This window comes from Cicer arietinum, chromosome 3 (genome assembly GCF_000331145.2).
Source record: "Cicer arietinum cultivar CDC Frontier isolate Library 1 chromosome 3, Cicar.CDCFrontier_v2.0, whole genome shotgun sequence".
NCBI classification, from domain to species: Eukaryota; Viridiplantae; Streptophyta; class Magnoliopsida; order Fabales; family Fabaceae; genus Cicer; species Cicer arietinum.
In genome coordinates this window covers 76,155,251-76,175,775 of record NC_021162.2, presented here as the reverse complement: position 1 = coordinate 76,175,775, position 20,525 = coordinate 76,155,251, and the positions used below count along the sequence as shown (strand labels likewise).

General features: G+C 30.6%; 3 protein-coding genes across 3 annotated transcripts in view; all 3 read right to left on the bottom strand.

Moving 5' to 3' along the window:
• The window catches only part of LOC101507489 (uncharacterized), a 2,684-nt gene extending 1,080 nt beyond the window's left edge, over positions 1–1,604 (bottom strand). The window contains exons 1-2 of the mRNA XM_012714236.3: positions 820–1,604; positions 2–301 (exon numbers count right to left, since the gene is read on the bottom strand). Of these exons, the coding sequence (XP_012569690.1) occupies positions 2–301; positions 820–1,565 (1,046 nt within the window). The 5' untranslated portion in view covers positions 1,566–1,604. The remainder of the gene's footprint in view (position 1; positions 302–819) is intronic.
• Positions 1,605–8,496: 6,892 nt separating this feature from the next.
• On the bottom strand, positions 8,497–12,246 carry LOC101510899 (cyclic nucleotide-gated ion channel 1-like). Its single transcript, XM_027332922.2, has 7 exons — positions 11,685–12,246; positions 10,970–11,182; positions 10,560–10,858; positions 10,306–10,417; positions 9,920–10,156; positions 9,408–9,805; positions 8,497–8,999 (listed from the first exon to the last, which is right to left on the bottom strand). The coding sequence occupies exons 1-7, from the start codon at positions 12,150–12,152 to the stop codon at positions 8,699–8,701; spliced, it is 2,028 nt and encodes a 675-aa protein (XP_027188723.2). The 5' UTR covers positions 12,153–12,246; the 3' UTR covers positions 8,497–8,698.
• A 2,695-nt stretch (positions 12,247–14,941) lies between these two features.
• LOC101507171 (cyclic nucleotide-gated ion channel 1) lies at positions 14,942–19,754 on the bottom strand. Its single transcript, XM_004494755.4, has 9 exons — positions 19,602–19,754; positions 19,103–19,186; positions 18,130–18,697; positions 17,415–17,627; positions 17,005–17,303; positions 16,751–16,862; positions 16,365–16,601; positions 15,853–16,250; positions 14,942–15,444 (listed from the first exon to the last, which is right to left on the bottom strand). The coding sequence occupies exons 2-9, from the start codon at positions 19,129–19,131 to the stop codon at positions 15,144–15,146; spliced, it is 2,157 nt and encodes a 718-aa protein (XP_004494812.1). The 5' UTR covers positions 19,132–19,186; positions 19,602–19,754; the 3' UTR covers positions 14,942–15,143.
• Positions 19,755–20,525: the final 771 nt, after the last annotated feature.

Below are 20,525 nucleotides of genomic sequence, written 5' to 3'. Positions count from 1 at the left end.
AGCAGCAACACTGGCCTGAATAGTAGTATCACAACTCTGGGATCCTCCAGCAGATTCCACTTTGCCTTCTTCTACAACAGCTTCCTTCTCTTCTTCAGATCCACTCTCACACGAGCCGACCCCAGAAGAGTCTCCATCCCGCTTTAAACCAGTCACAGAATCAGAACTATCTTCAGCCTTAGTTAACCCAGACTCATTCTGACTATTTAACAAAACAGATTTATCAGTTTCCCCCTCAACATCATCAACATCTTCATCAGAATCGGAATCATCACTTTCATTCAATGTCCTCTTCCCCATCCTAGAAAATCCAAACCAGCACAGAATAAATACAAATACTAATCCATAAAATACAACAATTAACTCAAAACAAACACATTAAAAATTCATAATAAATTATTTTGCAAACCATTGCCTTCGTAATACTATATAATAGTTGAGATAGAAAATATTCAACTTGGTCCTAGAAATTATAGGGTTGTATCAACCTAGACCCTGACATTATCAATATTCCAAAATGATCAAAAATTAATCACATCCTCCCTCAACCCGTGGATTTGTAATCAAATGCATCTCAGACATTATTCATAATCATCCCAATATTATCGGCTTAATGCCATTCTAGTACCTAAAATATTAACAGACAGACGAATTTGATTAAAATTTTGCAATTTATGAGATCATTTTGGAATATCAACAATAATGTGATGGATTAGATTGAAAGTTTGAAACAGACCCACAATTTCAATGACTAATTTGGCTATTTACTCTGATTGACAAAAACAAAAACAAAAACAAAACTAAGATGAGATATCTTACCATATCTTCAACTTCTTGCGATCATGTGGAAGAGAAGCTTCTGATATCGGTGAAGACTTGCGCTTAGAATCTCTGAGAGAATCTTGTACAGACAAAGCAACATCCGCAACACATCGTTCAGATTGTTCCCTATATTTGGCAACATACTTATGAGCCTCACCGTCAACATCACCATTCTTACCCTTACCCTTATTCTTCTTCATCTGTTTCTTCAAAAACTCTTCCGCAACTTTCTCGAGCTTTCTCTCTTCTTCACCGGCTCTCCATTCCTCCAACCTCTTCTCCGCGTTAACGTGTCTCAACCTTCGCCCACTCATATCTCTACACGCGTCGAAATTGTTCGTCTTCTTCTGCCCTGCTTTCGTTGCCGCTCCACGAAGCAGCGATCCGAATCCTCCTTTCCCGCCTTTCAGACGGAGAAGCAGCCGTACCGAGGGGAACATGTTCCCATCTTCCGGCGAACAACATATTGCCGATTTATCGTCGTTGAGGTGGCGGCAACCGGTGACGAGACGTTGGTGTCGGATTGGGATTCCGGTGAGTTGGAAGAGACGATCCTTAATGGAATTGGCGTAAAGGATCGGAGAAGGGAATAATAGGGTTAGGGTTTTACCGTCTAAGTGCTTCACGAACAGGTTGTACATCGTTTGGCTCTTCTCATGTTCCATTGTCGAATTTGGGGAAATTTTTCCGAAATTAGGGTTTTGGGGAATTCGAGTTTCGACAGAATGAAGGAATGAATACATGAAACCAAGTCGGTCTCAGGTTGAATAGAGGAATGAATAGATGGAAACAGTGTACTTTATAAATACATGGATAATCAATAATTAATAATAATTTATTAATGAAATAAGTGTTTTAGATTTAAAATTTAAAGAAATAATGATTAAATAGTTATGATGGAATTACAGTGTAAAATTGTACAAGATCAATGCAATATCTTTAAACTTATATATATTATTTTAAAAATATTATATTTTATTATATTTTTTTAATATTTTTTGTTTTACATTTATAATGATAAACACATCTATCTTTAATATGATAATTTCATAAAAATTATAAATTATTAAATTACTATTATCGTTTATTTATATTATTTTTTAATAAGTATATAATGAATAAAAGTGGTATTTAGTTTATGACGAACGATGAAGTATTATTTTTTTATTAATTATTAAATATCAAATAATTTATTAAAAGATACATATGACTATTTTTTATTTACACAACAGATTAGTTTTAATTAAATTAATTATCAATAATTTTCTTTTTTATCCTTATTCACAGTATAAAATTTAAAAATGTCGGTACAATTCACAATATAGTTAATACTATTAATCATTAAGTTGAGCTTCTTTCCGGTGTCATCATTCTCTCTTTCAAGAATCGAAGCTCAGGTTTCAATCACATGTCCCACAATTATAGAGGATACCACACCATACATACACAATTATACTGTAACATGGATAGTATTTGGTCTTGCAGTTCCTTTTATATATTTATTTGGCAACAGAGAAGTACTAATTGAGTATGATTGACAAAATTAATACTCAAATGCTACCATTTGTTAAAGGACAAAAAAGTGTGCTATAAATAAAAGGATTAGGATTGTCTAACTTTGTGGTGGGAAAGGTACTCTACCTTTCATTCTTTGTGAACGGTTGGATGAATCTAATGCTTCAAACATAGCCACGTGTCTTTATTTTTTTTTCAAATATAAAAAATGGTAAACATGCACGTGTCTGCAACACCATTGTCATCCAAATCAACCTCCATTGTATCACCCTCGTTGACTCACACCACCGCCTCCGTCGTTAAATCGACCATTGTTGCATCTCCACTACGGTTCATCTGCCGTCATCGTTGACCTATATCATATGTGCTCTCACCTTGTAGCAGCTGCAACAAAAACATTCTCAGACTATTTCCAATGTCCGATTGAGATGGCACCGGTGGTCAGAGTGCATGATGGTCACATTTGGTCGATTATCTTGGACTCTCGTAGAGTGGTGGAGGAGATGAAAATGCTATCCACAGTGTTCAAAATGTCCTTTCATTTTTATTTAAAATTAAAAAAACAGTATCATCTAAATCTTAAGATTGATTTAATGACAACGGCATTTGCAAGTGAACGGTGGTGGGGATGCAACAATGACGGTCGATTAAATGACGAAGGTGGTGGTGTGAGTCAAGGACGGTGGTACAATGAGAGGTTTACCATTTTTTATCTTTGATTTTTTTATTTGAGAAAAAAATAAAGACACATGGCTATGTTTGAAGCATTAGATTCATCCAAACGTTCACAAAGAATGAAAGGTAGAGTACCTTTCCCGCCACAAAGTTAGACAATCCTGATCCTAAATAAAACCACATGCACCTAGCCAGGTGTTTTATTGTTCAGACAAAATGAACTATATCTGTCCTACTACAAGCAAAATTTACAGAGTTACATATACTTCTGCATTTTGGTTGATTTGTATTTTTGGTACTAATGATTATAAATGTTAAATGGAGTATATGATTTATTTATATCTTTGCAATATATATATATATATATATATATATGCATACAAATACAATGGAGTATGGATAATGTTTTGTATTACTAAAATTGTAAAGTTATTTATTTGTCATCGTTAACTTTAAATAGAAATGTGGAAGTGAGATTTCTTTCTCTAGTAAATAATGGAATCTCATTAATTTCAGTCAACCTTGTTTCTTTTGAATTTCACTTAAAGAGAATTTATTTGATTTTGGACCATAAATGAATATCGATCTAATAATTGGAATATTAATTTTACAAATAAAAAAAAAAAATAATATTTTAGTAAATTACATTACGTTCTTTTACGGAGAAAAAAAATATATCAATTTATTTTCTTACGCATTTCCAATTTATTACATGATGAACTACTCATAAAAGAGAAAAAAATAGTTGTTTCTAAAAAAAATAAATATTTTTAAGTAATATTTAGATCAAATATTTGGGGAGTTACATTTTGTCTTAATATGCAAATGCAACATGCTCATTTTATGAACATTTTTATTTAAAGTTTATATTCTTATCTTAATTAATTTTTCCTTGATCAGATAACCTTTAATGGAGGCAACAACTAACACGGGTGAAAAAAAATCTGATAGCGTGCCAAAAATAATAAATTTTGTAATATTTTACACTTATCTTGAAAAATAACTTCAAGAGAAGTAATTTTGTAATATTTTACACTTCTCTTGAAATATAATATCAAGAGAAGTACTTATGTCGTAGAAATACCCTTTGCAATTTTCTTTGCCGTTTTTTCATTATTTTTATTGTTTGAAATTATTAATAGAGTTATCAATTATTCTTTATCTTATTTTTAATTATAAATGTTTTTTTTATTGTAGATTCTATTTTTAAATTGTTTGAAATGAATGTTAAAAAAATTGTTTTAAATAAATGATTGTATGGTATAAGACTATCATGTGGCATTTAAGAGAGATAAAATATTATCATTAAAAGTTGATTTTTTTTTTTGTAATTTTATATAATATAGATATCAAAAGAAATTGTTTTTGAATTAATACTTGTATGTTAAGGCTGCCACATGTAGCATTTAGAGATATAAAGTGTTGCCATTAAATCATATTAGTTTGATCATTTTAATTCATCAAATTATTAATACAATTAATATTAAATACAATTAGAAATGTTTTATAATTTGATAATGATATTATTATCAAAATCACTATTTAATACTAATTATGGTTTACCTAGACGATATTGTAGAATTTTTTCATTTCTTTTGTTTTTAATACTAATTATGGTTAATCTAGATGGTAGAACCTTCTTGTTTTGTTCACATGGTTAATTGTGATATTATTCACTATAATTAAAATGGATATGATACAGACTACTAACCTCTCATAGTACCTATGACATGAGTCAACACATTACAAGGGAGGCATCGCATAGCTCATTCTACTAAAAATCAAAGGTGAAAATTGATCAAAGTAAGAAGGATAACTCTGTTATTTACCGAGTCAGAGAGTTATAAGTATTAATTAAACTATTATAATTGAAATTCATAAAAGTGATATAGTTTTTTTTAAAGTTTGACGTGATTCGTACGTAGTAGACAAATTGAAAATGTTAGAATTTCAATTCTCAGGTTTTACAATTATTACGAGTCACACAATTTTCATGCGTCATATAATTTACACAAGTTTTTGGAATATCACACAATTCATTCAAATAAAATATATTCAATTTATGATTTTTTTTTATCTATATAGAGTTTGTTGAATTAATTTATTATATTTTATCTGTTTAATTGTATAATATCTAATATGATTAACGACTTGGGCTGTTATTTAAGAACCATTGAATAATCTTTTATTGCTTTTCGTTATTTATAAAAAAAATAAATAATAAATATTAGGGGATGTCGTGGCCCCTGTCTCTCGCGTCCAACCTCTTTAATTTTATTTTCTTCAACGTTGTTCAACGTGCAACGTGTCTATGTTAATTAGAACAACGCTCGTGCGTGCGTGCTCGGAGCGTGCTCGCAGAAACCTAGTCTGAACCATCGTGCGTGCGTGTTCGGAGCGTGCTCGTAGTATGAACGCTTGTGCGTGCGTGCTCGGAGCGTGCTCGCAGAAACCTAGTATGATGTTAATAAAGTGTGTGTATGTAAATACTTATAACTAAATTAATTTTACGTCTTACTTGTCGTTTAAACAAATGTCATTTTCCCTTTTTTTTTTATACTACTATTACATAACACTATATCTCTGTGAGTGTAAATTATAAAAAAATAGATACCGTTTTTTTCATATGAACGCTAATGATCATATGTTAATAAAATCGTAGAAATACCCTTTGCAATTTTCTTTGCCGTTTTTTAATTATTTTTATTGTTTGAAATTATTAATAGAGTTATCAATTATTCCTTATCTTATTTTTAATTATAAATGCTTTTTTATTGTAGATTCTATTTTTAAATTGTTTGAAATGAATGTTAAAAAAATTGTTTTAAATAAATGACTGTATGGTATAAGACTATCATGTGGCATTTAAGAGAGATAAAATATTATCATTAAAAGTTGATGATTTTTTTTTGTAATTTTATATAATATAGATATCAAAAGAAATTGTTTTTGAATTAATACTTGTATACGGCCACATGTAGCATTTAGAGAGATAAAGTGTTGCCATTAAATCATATTAGTTTGATCATTTTAATTCATGAAATTATTAATATAATTAATATTAGATACAATTAGAAATGTTTTATAATTTGATAATGATATTATTATCAAAATCACTATTTAATACTAATTATGGTTTACCTAGGCGTAGAATTTTTTCATTTGTTTTGTTTTTAATTCTAATTACGGTTAATCTAGATGATAGAACCTTCTTGTTTTGTTCACATGGTTAATTGTGATATTATTCACTATAATTAAAATGGATATGATACAGACCACTAACCTCTCATAGTACCTATGACATGAGTCAACACATTACAAGGGAAGCATCTCACAACTCATTCTGCTAAAAATCAAAGGTGAGGATTGATCAAAGTAAGAAGGATAACTCTGTTATTTACAGAGTCAGAGAGTTATAAGTATTAATTAAACTATTATAATTAAAATTCATAAAAGTGATATAGTTTGTTTTAAAGTTTGACGCAATTCGTATGTAGTAGACAAATTGAAAATGTTAGAATTTTAATTCTCAGGTTTTACAATTTTTACCAGTCACACAATTTTCATGCGTCATATAATTTACACAAGTTTTTGGAATATCACACAATTCATTCAAATAAAATATATTCAATTTATGATTTTTTTTTATCTATATATAGAGTTTGTTGAATTAATTTATTATATTTTATCTGTTTAATTGTATAATTTATAATATGATTAACGACTTGGACTGTTATTTAAGAACAATTGAATAATCTTTTATTGCTTTTCGTTATTTATAAAAAAAATAAAAAAAAAATTAGGAGATGTCATGTCCCCTGTCTCTATCCGCATTTTATTTTCTTCAACGTTGTTAATCAGAACAACGCTCGTCCATGCATGTTCCGGAGCGTGTTTATAAAAGTGATATAGTTTTTTTTAAAGTTTGACGCGATTCGTACGTAGTAGATAAATTGAAAAGATTAGAAATTCAATTCTCATGTTTTACAATTTTTATGAGTCACACAATTTTCATGCGTCATACAATTCACACAAGTTTTTGGAATATCACACAATTCATTCAAATAAAATAGATTCAATTTATAATTTTTTTATCTATATATAGAATTTGTTGAATTAATTTATTATATTTTATCTTTAATTGTATAATTGTTAATATGATTAACGATTTGGAAGATTATTGCTTTTTATTATATTCTTATAAAAAAAATTATGGAAAATATAATCAAAATAAAGAGAAAAAGTCGACGTCAGTTTCTCAAACATCACATATGTTTAATTAAATATATTTTAATAATATATTAATATTATTTGATTAATCTATTGTTGTTATTTATAAAAAAAAATAAAAATAAAATTAGAGGATGTCTTGTTCTATGCCTCTCAAGATCGGCGTCCAACCTCTTCAATTTTATTTTCTTTCAACGTGCAAGGTAACCCCTCAACATCATCAACATCTTCATTGGAATTACCTGCGCTTAGAATCTCTCAGAGATTGTGTGCGAACAGGTTGTACATCCTTTGGCTCTTCTCATGTTCCAGTGTCGAATTTGGGGAAATTTTTCCGAAATTAGGGTTTAAGGGAAATTAGAGTTTTGAAGGAATGAAGGAATATATAGGTCTCAGTTATTTTTAATATAAAATTAGATATTATTTCTTAATTATACCATCTAGTGTACCGTTTAGTTATTAGATTAAAATTTAAAGAAACAATGATCAAATAGTTAAGATGAAATTAAAGTGTAAAATTCTTGTACAAGATCAATACACTATCTTTAAACTACAATTATTATATATATTATTTTAAAAATATTATATTTTAATATATTTTTTTGAATATTTTTTGTTTTACATTTATAATGATAAACACATCTATCTTTAATATGATAATTTCATAAAAATTATAAAGATAATTTATTAAATTACTATTATTATTTATATTATTTTTTAATAAGTATATAATGAATAAAAGTGGTATTTAGTTTATGACGAACGATGAAGTATTATTTTTTTATTAATTATTAAATATCAAATAATTTATGAAAAGATACATATGACTATTTTTTATTTACACAATAGATTAGTTTTTAATAAATTAATTACCAATAATTTTCTTTTTTATACCTATTCACAGTATAAAATTTAAAAATGTCGGTACAATTCACAATATAGTTTTGTTTTTACTCAATTCACAGTATAGTTAATAGTATTAATCATTAAGTTGAGCTTCTTTCCGGTGTCATCATTCTCTCTTTCAATAATCGAAGCTCAGGTTTCAATCACATGTCCCACAATTATAGAGGATACCACAGCATACACACACAATTATATATGCTTCTAACAGTAACATGGATAGTATTTGGTCTTGCAGTTCCTTTTATATATTTATTTGGCAACAGACCATAGACAAATACTAATTGGGTACCATAGACAAAATTAATACTCAAATGCTACCATTTGTTAAAGGACAAAAAAAGTGTGCTATAAATAAAACCACATGCACCTAGCTAGGTGTTTTATTGTTCAGACAAAATGAACTATATCTGTCCTACTACAAGCAAAATTTACAGAGTTACATATATATATATATATGCATACAAATACAATGGAGTATGGATAATGTTTCACATACTCCATTTGGTAGTTTTGTTTCTATCATATCTAAACTTATATTTCTAAGCTAGGCCTAGTGTTTCTGAGCAGTGAAATCAGGTTCAGCTGGCTTTGGAGGCAAAAGAGGCAATAGTCTCTGCGGCATTCTGTTGTGTCTGTTATTTTCTCTCAAGTTTCGTAATGCATTTGCAGCAAACCTTGATGCATATATGGTTGCACCAAGGCTTATAGTTGATCCTTCCTCATTTGCCAAAGCATTTTGTAGCTTGTCTTCTGCTTCACGCAATGTCCTATCAATCTTCTTTTTCCGGTATCGCCGCCAGGCCGCTTGTATGAAACATGCAGCCCATGTCTTCCATTGGGGTGAATATAACCTGCAAAAGTATATATTGTTGAACAAGTTTAACCAATAAATTCTTTTTTTGTTTTAAAATTAAGCCTTTATGTATGAGTTATATCTCTTGTCAAAGAGGTAATGCGGTTAAATTGTTTTCACACAAGATATAAACTGTATTTATAAGCTATTCTGCACAGCTTACTGAACCAAGATGAAAACAACCTATATATGAGCATGTCACATGTTATTTTCGTAAGCTCTTCCAAATACATATACATGTGCTAATGTTATAAGATAAACCCAAATTGAATTTGATGAGACTATATAAGCACATTACTCTCAAAAGTCAGAACCTATTTAATGTAGAACTCCACTTATTCATAAAATGTAATGGTGAATCATCAAATTAAAACAGAAAAGGAGAAAGCACGATATCAAGCCTTGCCTAAAAGTGTGTTGGAGTTGTTTGCTGTTTATAAGACGTCTAAATTGGGAAGCAACAAACTTCAAGTCATCAGCCATGAGTGCAAATGCTTCAACTTCAGATATAGTTTCAACTGTTCTAGTTGAAGTAGGTAGATTTGAGGATGAGTTAGGATCCAAAGCCCATGTTAGAAGCTCCTCTCCACAAAAATCACCAGGCATTAGAAATAAGGAGTTGAAGAAACCAGTTCTTCCACCATTTGTAGTCATGGTAGCAACTTTTCCACGCATAATGAAAAGCATTTCATCGACCGGATCCTCTTCGCGAACAATGCAACTCTTCTCTGTATATAGAACTGGCTTCAGTCTATCACACATTGCATCTAACAATTGCCCATCCATTTTCTCAAACATTGGCACCTAATGCAACATTAAAGTACATGAAATGCTTATTACACATCACATGTGCAATATAGTACATATAATTGGACAAAAAAAATTAGATGGTGAAATGATATTATGAATGTTACTCACTTTCTTGACTAAAGCTAAGCAAAGGTGACGCTTTATGTCCCTTCTGAGATCTTTAGGGAGGTTATGAATTAATGTCTCCTCTTCAACACCTCTATTTTCTTGCCATTTGTATTGTTCATACCTTCTAATTCTTTGCTTCAAGTTATCAGGTAACATACGGTGCGACATCCACCGTTCTGCATCCCTCCTCTTCACTCTCATCTCTTCCTCCCTAACAGTTGTAGATTCCAGATATTTCTGTAACAATGTTCAACATAATCTATAAATAAGCCTATGTGTTTGTTTTTTTTTTTTGTTAATTTGAGTGTCAAGAAGTTCTCCATAAAATATATATGTGAAAAACATTTCATCTCTAAGATCTAATAATAGGCCTTATCAACACTTACCTGCATGTTTCCAATAAGTAGTGAGAATAAAAATAGTCCAAAGATGGCAATGAAAATTGCAAAGGCTATCTCCGGGACATAAGTACTTGTCTTGAGGTTTTGTCCAAGAGAACTGTAACATATTACAAAATTTATTACTTTTGGCATGTTATTAGTCTCGTATTTTTTTGTTTTGTTTCCTACATGTTAGCTCCACTAAAGGTTATATGATGAAGGCAAAATTAAGAGAAGAACACAAAGTATCATTCACCAACCTTAAACCGCGCAAACCCCACCAAAAACAGTAGAAGAACTTCTGAGGAAAATCAGTTGTTGCATCTATCACACGGGATTGTTGAGCATCGAAAAATATTCCAAAATTGAAGGTGTATGAGTCATTGATTTGATCAGGGTCAACCAAAAGACATGTACTATTGAGAAGTAAGGAGACCGTATCATTTTGGCGTCCACAACCCAAGTATGAGTCATGAAAGAGCGATGCATTCTTCATCTCTCGGCGCCAGCACCGCACCTGTGATTCTACTGAAAGCAGATACCAGTTAGCTCCAACCACCTGAAATGCCACAGCCACACACAATAATTTGGTTATCATAACATTTTGTCATAGTAACTAGGACCATTTATTAGATAATTGAATCTGAAGAATGCAATTAAATCAATTTACATGACTTGCTAGCATGTAGAGTAAAAGATTGTAAACAGCCCCAGCCCATGCTGTCTCTGTTAATATGCCTGAAGTTCTAGTTACTTCTTTGAATAGTGGACGAATCCGCAGGAGTCTAGGCACATACTGAATTAATACTGTATACTTCAACCAATCCTTTGCTGCAAATGGACCTGAATTTTTCAGGTGTGGAATTATAGCCAAAACTATAACCTGAAATGTCAAAACAACAACAAAATCATGTTAAGAATATTATTATGACAAATCAATTAACTTTTCTGCCATAGTACTCAACTTGGATTGTAATGGGACTTATACAAGCTAAGCATAACAAAAATTGGCATATTGGCTGCACTATAACACAGTATGACTCATCATAATGGGACTTATCTAGCTCATTCTAGAAACTGGGGACTCATCATCTAAGGGAACTTCTAGTCCTTGAGCCACATGGGCCTAAATCATTCTTCTTAGGCTTACTTGGGTTATGACATGGATCATTTGAATCCCTGACACTCTCTCTAGTTAAATGTTGGTCGTTGGAATAATGTAACAGCCAATAGATAATCCAAACTATGAGAGACTCTCAGCCTTTACATTAATTGACCTGTCAACATTTGGCTTGAGAGAGCTGCAAGGCTTCAGAGGATCAGAATAAGTATTGGTATTTGTCATTGGAAAATATACTTAAAGAATGAGTTGAAGTGAGAGATACCTGTGGAATTGGAAGAATTGATAGAATGTCAATGATGAAATGAGAACTCAAGTATCTTTTAATTATCGCGACAGGATCATCAATGAGCTCACCCCTTCCGAAAACACGAGAAGAAGGTGCAATAAATCCGGTTCTAAATTGAAAGATGATGCGAAGAATGTAGAAAAGATCGAAGAAGGTGCGAAGAACACTAGCAGTAGTCTGCAATGTTCCATCCAAATCAAGACATTTTTCTCTACCAACAATCACTGGAATGTAAAAGAAAAGAGGGTCCATTGAAATTGCCATAACACATGTGAGTACAAAGATTTTGTTCCATTTCTGAAGCATTGGCCCTTGTGGATCAAGAATTTTTCGCTTAGAATAAGTCGGTTTCTTTGTTTGTCCTTCACTTACAGGATGGACTATTGAAGAAGGTCTTCTGAATTTCTTCATCTTCTCTGATCCACTCTCAAATCTTCTTCCCATACTCTTCAAAACATCACTTACACTTGGTCTCCTTTTTCTTTTGTTTACAAAATCTTCATTCTCTATACTAAAAGATGACTCTGATCTCCAATCATCAAACTTTTTTATTGTAGATTCTATTTTTAAATTGTTTGAAATGAATGTGAAAAAAATTGTTTTAAATAAATGATTGTATGGTATAAGACTATCATGTGGCATTTAAGAGAGATAAAATATTATCATTAAAAGTTGATGATTTTTTTTTGTAATTTTATATAATATAGATATCAAAAGAAATTGTTTTTGAATTAATACTTGTATACGGCCACATGTAGCATTTAGAGAGATAAAGTGTTGCCATTAAATCATATTAGTTTGATCATTTTAATTCATGAAATTATTAATAGAATTAATATTAGATACAATTAGAAATGTTTTATAATTTGATAATAATATTATTATCAAAATCAATATTTAATACTAATTATGGTTTACCTAGGCGTAGAATTTTTTCATTTGTTTTGTTTTTAATACTAATTACGGTTAATCTAGATGATAGAACCTTCTTGTTTTGTTCACATGGTTAATTGTGATATTATTCACTATAATTAAAATGGATATGATACAGACCACTAACCTCTCATAGTACCTATGACATGAGTCAACACATTACAAGGGAAGCATCTCACAACTCATTCTGCTAAAAATCAAAGGTGAGGATTGATCAAAGTAAGAAGGATAACTCTGTTATTTACAGAGTCAGAGAGTTATAAGTATTAATTAAACTATTATAATTGAAATTCAGAAAAGTGATATAGTTTTTTTTAAAATTTGATGCGATTCGTAGGTAGTAGACTCAGGTTTTACAATTTTTACCAGTCACACAATTTTCATGCGTCATATAATTTACACAAGTTTTTGGAATATCACACAATTCATTCAAATAAAATATATTCAATTTATGATTTTTTTTTATCTATATATAGAGTTTGTTGAATTAATTTATTATATTTTATCTGTTTAATTGTATAATTTATAATATGATTAACGACTTGGACTGTTATTTAAGAACAATTGAATAATCTTTTATTGCTTTTCGTTATTTATAAAAAAAATAAAAAAAAAATTAGGAGATGTCATGTCCCCTGTCTCTATCCGCATTTTATTTTCTTCAACGTTGTTAATCAGAACAACGCTCGTCCATGCATGTTCCGGAGCGTGTTTATAAAAGTGATATAGTTTTTTTTAAAGTTTGACGCGATTCGTACGTAGTAGATAAATTGAAAAGATTAGAAATTCAATTCTCATGTTTTACAATTTTTATGAGTCACACAATTTTCATGCGTCATACAATTCACACAAGTTTTTGGAATATCACACAATTCATTCAAATAAAATAGATTCAATTTATAATTTTTTTATCTATATATAGAATTTGTTGAATTAATTTATTATATTTTATCTTTAATTGTATAATTGTTAATATGATTAACGATTTGGAAGATTATTGCTTTTTATTATATTCTTATAAAAAAAATTATGGAAAATATAATCAAAATAAAGAGAAAAAGTCGACGTCAGTTTCTCAAACATCACATATGTTTAATTAAATATATTTTAATAATATATTAATATTATTTGATTAATCTATTGTTGTTATTTATAAAAAAAATAAAAATAAAATTAGAGGATGTCTTGTTCTATGCCTCTCAAGATCGGCGTCCAACCTCTTCAATTTTATTTTCTTTCAACGTGCAAGGTAACCCCTCAACATCATCAACATCTTCATTGGAATTACCTGCGCTTAGAATCTCTCAGAGATTGTGTGCGAACAGGTTGTACATCCTTTGGCTCTTCTCATGTTCCAGTGTCGAATTTGGGGAAATTTTTCCGAAATTAGGGTTTAAGGGAAATTAGAGTTTTGAAGGAATGAAGGAATATATAGGTCTCAGTTATTTTTAATATAAAATTAGATATTATTTCTTAATTATACCATCTAGTGTACCGTTTAGTTATTAGATTAAAATTTAAAGAAACAATGATCAAATAGTTAAGATGAAATTAAAGTGTAAAATTCTTGTACAAGATCAATACACTATCTTTAAACTACAATTATTATATATATTATTTTAAAAATATTATATTTTAATATATTTTTTTGAATATTTTTTGTTTTACATTTATAATGATAAACACATCTATCTTTAATATGATAATTTCATAAAAATTATAAAGATAATTTATTAAATTACTATTATTATTTATATTATTTTTTAATAAGTATATAATGAATAAAAATGGTACTTAGTTTATGACGAATGATGAAGTATTATTTTTTTATTAATTATTAAATATCAAATAATTTATGAAAAGATACATATGACTATTTTTTATTTACACAATAGATTAGTTTTTAATAAATTAATTACCAATAATTTTCTTTTTTATACCTATTCACAGTATAAAATTTAAAAATGTCGGTACAATTCACAATATAGTTTTGTTTTTACTCAATTCACAGTATAGTTAATAGTATTAATCATTAAGTTGAGCTTCTTTCCGGTGTCATCATTCTCTCTTTCAATAATCGAAGCTCAGGTTTCAATCACATGTCCCACAATTATAGAGGATACCACAGCATACACACACAATTATATATGCTTCTAACAGTAACATGGATAGTATTTGGTCTTGCAGTTCCTTTTATATATTTATTTGGCAACAGACCATAGACAAATACTAATTGGGTACCATAGACAAAATTAATACTCAAATGCTACCATTTGTTAAAGGACAAAAAAAGTGTGCTATAAATAAAACCACATGCACCTAGCTAGGTGTTTTATTGTTCAGACAAAATGAACTATATCTGTCCTACTACAAGCAAAATTTACAGAGTTACATATATATATATATATGCATACAAATACAATGGAGTATGGATAATGTTTCACATACTCCATTTGGTAGTTTTGTTTCTATCATATCTAAACTTATATTTCTAAGCTAGGCCTAGTGTTTCTGAGCAGTGAAATCAGGTTCAGCTGGCTTTGGAGGCAAAAGAGGCAATAGTCTCTGCGGCATTCTGTTGTGTCTGTTATTTTCTCTCAAGTTTCGTAATGCATTTGCAGCAAACCTTGATGCATATATGGTTGCACCAAGGCTTATAGTTGATCCTTCCTCATTTGCCAAAGCATTTTGTAGCTTGTCTTCTGCTTCACGCAATGTCCTATCAATCTTCTTTTTCCGGTATCGCCGCCAGGCCGCTTGTATGAAACATGCAGCCCATGTCTTCCATTGGGGTGAATATAACCTGCAAAAGTATATATTGTTGAACAAGTTTAACCAATAAATTCTTTTTTTGTTTTAAAATTAAGCCTTTATGTATGAGTTATATCTCTTGTCAAAGAGGTAATGCGGTTAAATTGTTTTCACACAAGATATAAACTGTATTTATAAGCTATTCTGCACAGCTTACTGAACCAAGATGAAAACAACCTATATATGAGCATGTCACATGTTATTTTCGTAAGCTCTTCCAAATACATATACATGTGCTAATGTTATAAGATAAACCCAAATTGAATTTGATGAGACTATATAAGCACATTACTCTCAAAAGTCAGAACCTATTTAATGTAGAACTCCACTTATTCATAAAATGTAATGGTGAATCATCAAATTAAAACAGAAAAGGAGAAAGCACGATATCAAGCCTTGCCTAAAAGTGTGTTGGAGTTGTTTGCTGTTTATAAGACGTCTAAATTGGGAAGCAACAAACTTCAAGTCATCAGCCATGAGTGCAAATGCTTCAACTTCAGATATAGTTTCAACTGTTCTAGTTGAAGTAGGTAGATTTGAGGATGAGTTAGGATCCAAAGCCCATGTTAGAAGCTCCTCTCCACAAAAATCACCAGGCATTAGAAATAAGGAGTTGAAGAAACCAGTTCTTCCACCATTTGTAGTCATGGTAGCAACTTTTCCACGCATAATGAAAAGCATTTCATCGACCGGATCCTCTTCGCGAACAATGCAACTCTTCTCTGTATATAGAACTGGCTTCAGTCTATCACACATTGCATCTAACAATTGCCCATCCATTTTCTCAAACATTGGCACCTAATGCAACATTAAAGTACATGAAATGCTTATTACACATCACATGTGCAATATAGTACATATAATTGGACAAAAAAAATTAGATGGTGAAATGATATTATGAATGTTACTCACTTTCTTGACTAAAGCTAAGCAAAGGTGACGCTTTATGTCCCTTCTGAGATCTTTAGGGAGGTTATGAATTAATGTCTCCTCTTCAACACCTCTATTTTCTTGCCATTTGTATTGTTCATACCTTCTAATTCTTTGCTTCAAGTTATCAGGTAACATACGGTGCGACATCCACCGTTCTGCATCCCTCCTCTTCACTCTCATCTCTTCCTCCCTAACAGTTGTAGATTCCAGATATTTCTGTAACAATGTTCAACATAATCTATAAATAAGCCTATGTGTTTGTTTTTTTTTTTTGTTAATTTGAGTGTCAAGAAGTTCTCCATAAAATATATATGTGAAAAACATTTCATCTCTAAGATCTAATAATAGGCCTTATCAACACTTACCTGCATGTTTCCAATAAGTAGTGAGAATAAAAATAGTCCAAAGATGGCAATGAAAATTGCAAAGGCTATCTCCGGGACATAAGTACTTGTCTTGAGGTTTTGTCCAAGAGAACTGTAACATATTACAAAATTTATTACTTTTGGCATGTTATTAGTCTCGTATTTTTTTGTTTTGTTTCCTACATGTTAGCTCCACTAAAGGTTATATGATGAAGGCAAAATTAAGAGAAGAACACAAAGTATCATTCACCAACCTTAAACCGCGCAAACCCCACCAAAAACAGTAGAAGAACTTCTGAGGAAAATCAGTTGTTGCATCTATCACACGGGATTGTTGAGCATCGAAAAATATTCCAAAATTGAAGGTGTATGAGTCATTGATTTGATCAGGGTCAACCAAAAGACATGTACTATTGAGAAGTAAGGAGACCGTATCATTTTGGCGTCCACAACCCAAGTATGAGTCATGAAAGAGCGATGCATTCTTCATCTCTCGGCGCCAGCACCGCACCTGTGATTCTACTGAAAGCAGATACCAGTTAGCTCCAACCACCTGAAATGCCACAGCCACACACAATAATTTGGTTATCATAACATTTTGTCATAGTAACTAGGACCATTTATTAGATAATTGAATCTGAAGAATGCAATTAAATCAATTTACATGACTTGCTAGCATGTAGAGTAAAAGATTGTAAACAGCCCCAGCCCATGCTGTCTCTGTTAATATGCCTGAAGTTCTAGTTACTTCTTTGAATAGTGGACGAATCCGCAGGAGTCTAGGCACATACTGAATTAATACTGTATACTTCAACCAATCCTTTGCTGCAAATGGACCTGAATTTTTCAGGTGTGGAATTATAGCCAAAACTATAACCTGAAATGTCAAAACAACAACAAAATCATGTTAAGAATATTATTATGACAAATCAATTAACTTTTCTGCCATAGTACTCAACTTGGATTGTAATGGGACTTATACAAGCTAAGCATAACAAAAATTGGCATATTGGCTGCACTATAACACAGTATGACTCATCATAATGGGACTTATCTAGCTCATTCTAGAAACTGGGGACTCATCATCTAAGGGAACTTCTAGTCCTTGAGCCACATGGGCCTAAATCATTCTTCTTAGGCTTACTTGGGTTATGACATGGATCATTTGAATCCCTGACACTCTCTCTAGTTAAATGTTGGTCGTTGGAATAATGTAACAGCCAATAGATAATCCAAACTATGAGAGACTCTCAGCCTTTACATTAATTGACCTGTCAACATTTGGCTTGAGAGAGCTGCAAGGCTTCAGAGGATCAGAATAAGTATTGGTATTTGTCATTGGAAAATATACTTAAAGAATGAGTTGAAGTGAGAGATACCTGTGGAATTGGAAGAATTGATAGAATGTCAATGATGAAATGAGAACTCAAGTATCTTTTAATTATCGCGACAGGATCATCAATGAGCTCACCCCTTCCGAAAACACGAGAAGAAGGTGCAATAAATCCGGTTCTAAATTGAAAGATGATGCGAAGAATGTAGAAAAGATCGAAGAAGGTGCGAAGAACACTAGCAGTAGTCTGCAATGTTCCATCCAAATCAAGACATTTTTCTCTACCAACAATCACTGGAATGTAAAAGAAAAGAGGGTCCATTGAAATTGCCATAACACATGTGAGTACAAAGATTTTGTTCCATTTCTGAAGCATTGGCCCTTGTGGATCAAGAATTTTTCGCTTAGAATAAGTCGGTTTCTTTGTTTGTCCTTCACTTACAGGATGGACTATTGAAGAAGGTCTTCTGAATTTCTTCATCTTCTCTGATCCACTCTCAAATCTTCTTCCCATACTCTTCAAAACATCACTTACACTTGGTCTCCTTTTTCTTTTGTTTACAAAATCTTCATTCTCTATACTAAAAGATGACTCTGATCTCCAATCATCAAACCTGGAATGAGAGACATGCCAAATCTTATTGTTAATTTGAAATTGGTAACTACCTAACTTAGGAAAACAAAAAAAGCATACTATATTATCTTAGTATGTGTTGTCAAAGACTCAAAGTATTAATACCACATCAACTATTGTTTCACTATTGTAATTTGGATCACTAAAGCAAAATTTTGTTACAACCTGTCAAAATTACTTTATTATAAATTGCAGGTTTTAAAACAGTATAGTTTCATATTTATTTGGTGAAAAATTAAGTTTCATTTTTAAAATGAAGTTTTTCTTTGTGAAGGAAATAAACAAAATGACTATAGTGAGGAAACATGAATAAATTAGGGAAATTAGAGTCCTAAAGTTAGAAACAGAAGATATTGGTCTAAAGATTATTATTGAGTAACCTCACCTCACAAATTTTTGTCCCCTTGCGTTCATGATGAAACTACTTGTGCGTCCAAGTAATTAACCTCAATACAACACAAGACTATACCTGCAAAATCCAGCATCAAATTAGAAACTTGATTTTTTGTCCAAAAGTTAAATTAGTACAAATGAATTAATGTAACTAGAAAACAAAGTCAATAATTTAATTTAAGCTAATTAAAAAAATAGAGCCATCAACAAGTTGGATATTTAAATTCAAGTCAAGTATCCAAAAGTCAATTGCACACTATGAAACACGGATACATTTTTTTCTTAACAGAGAAACAAGAAAAAAGGAATTGAACTATACGAACAAAGTGGAGCTAGCAATTGAATTAGTCAATGATATTGAATCGCCTGATAAAGGATAAACAAGTATAGTTACTTTAACTTATAACAAGGAAATAAACTTGTAAAGAAACAAGTAATTGATAATACTACTAAGTTAGTTAAAGAAACAAAATTGTTAAGGAAACACCAACCTTAATTATACATGGAGAAATAGTTAATTGTTTGTTTCGAAGGAGATAGCTAGAGATATAAGTGATGTCTTGATGGCTTTTGTTGTTTACAATAACAAATAAATAGAAAGAGGAAGGAAATTGTGGGAGGGACGACAACAACTGACTTAGTCCTTCCTCTTAGAATAGTCAGTCAAGTCTCCTCATGCATGCATAATTACTTTTTCTTATAATATTTAGTATGTTTTCAATTAAAATATCCTGAATATAATTTTTTTTTTACTTTCATATTTAATGTACTCTTTTTTTCTTCATAGTAATTTTAGATCATTGATTTTTAATGAGCTAATAGTTTATATCTACTGTAATTATTTTCTTTGATTTTTATATAGTTTTCCCGGATTCTTTGTATTTTATTTTTGTTTTTAATAATATTTTAAAGTACATTTGCCCTCTAATTTGAGAAACATTTTTGAGTTCTTATTTCATCATCACGTTTTATATTAATTATTCCAATTTTACACTTCAACTCGTTTTTAAGTATATTTTTCAATTATAATTATCATTATTCATTTTAATCCTCTAAAGCGTTGCAACATTTTCTGTCAGCCAAATGTTAATTTGATTCCAAGAGCATAGCCATTGTTATTAGGACGAGTCATAGTTTGTTAGAGTAGAGTGAACATGATAATTTTTGTTATGCTTGACTTGTATAATTAAGAAATTGGTGAATGCAAATATAAATTATATAAAATTTGTAAAAAAAAAATGTCTTCTCATTCCTCCTAGTATATATCTTTTGGTTGACCCTGATCAAATCAATAACACAAACACCTTCAATTTTGGAATATTGTTACCATTCTTTGTGGGGTTTGTGCAGTATAAAGTTGGTGAATGATATTTTGTTTTGTTTTTTTTTTTTTTTTTTTTACACCTCAATATTTT

Bases quoted from the DNA above. Each gene is read 5' to 3' on its own strand.
- LOC101507171 (XM_004494755.4), bottom strand. From the start codon at position 19,131: ATGAACGCAAGGGGACAAAAATTTGTGAG. The intron at 17,628-18,129 runs GTATCTCTCACT...TTGACATTTCAG, and splicing joins CAATTCTTCCAATTCCACAG to GTTATAGTTTTGGCTATAAT. The intron at 17,304-17,414 runs GTAAATTGATTT...GTGGCATTTCAG, and splicing joins TCTACATGCTAGCAAGTCAT to GTGGTTGGAGCTAACTGGTA.
- LOC101510899 (XM_027332922.2), bottom strand. From the start codon at position 12,152: ATGGGAAGAAGATTTGAGAGTGGATCAGAGAAGATGAAGAAATTCAGA. The intron at 10,157-10,305 runs GTAAGTGTTGAT...ACATTGTTACAG, and splicing joins TACTTATTGGAAACATGCAG to AAATATCTGGAATCTACAAC. The intron at 9,806-9,919 runs GTGAGTAACATT...ATGTTGCATTAG, and splicing joins GCTTAGCTTTAGTCAAGAAA to GTGCCAATGTTTGAGAAAAT.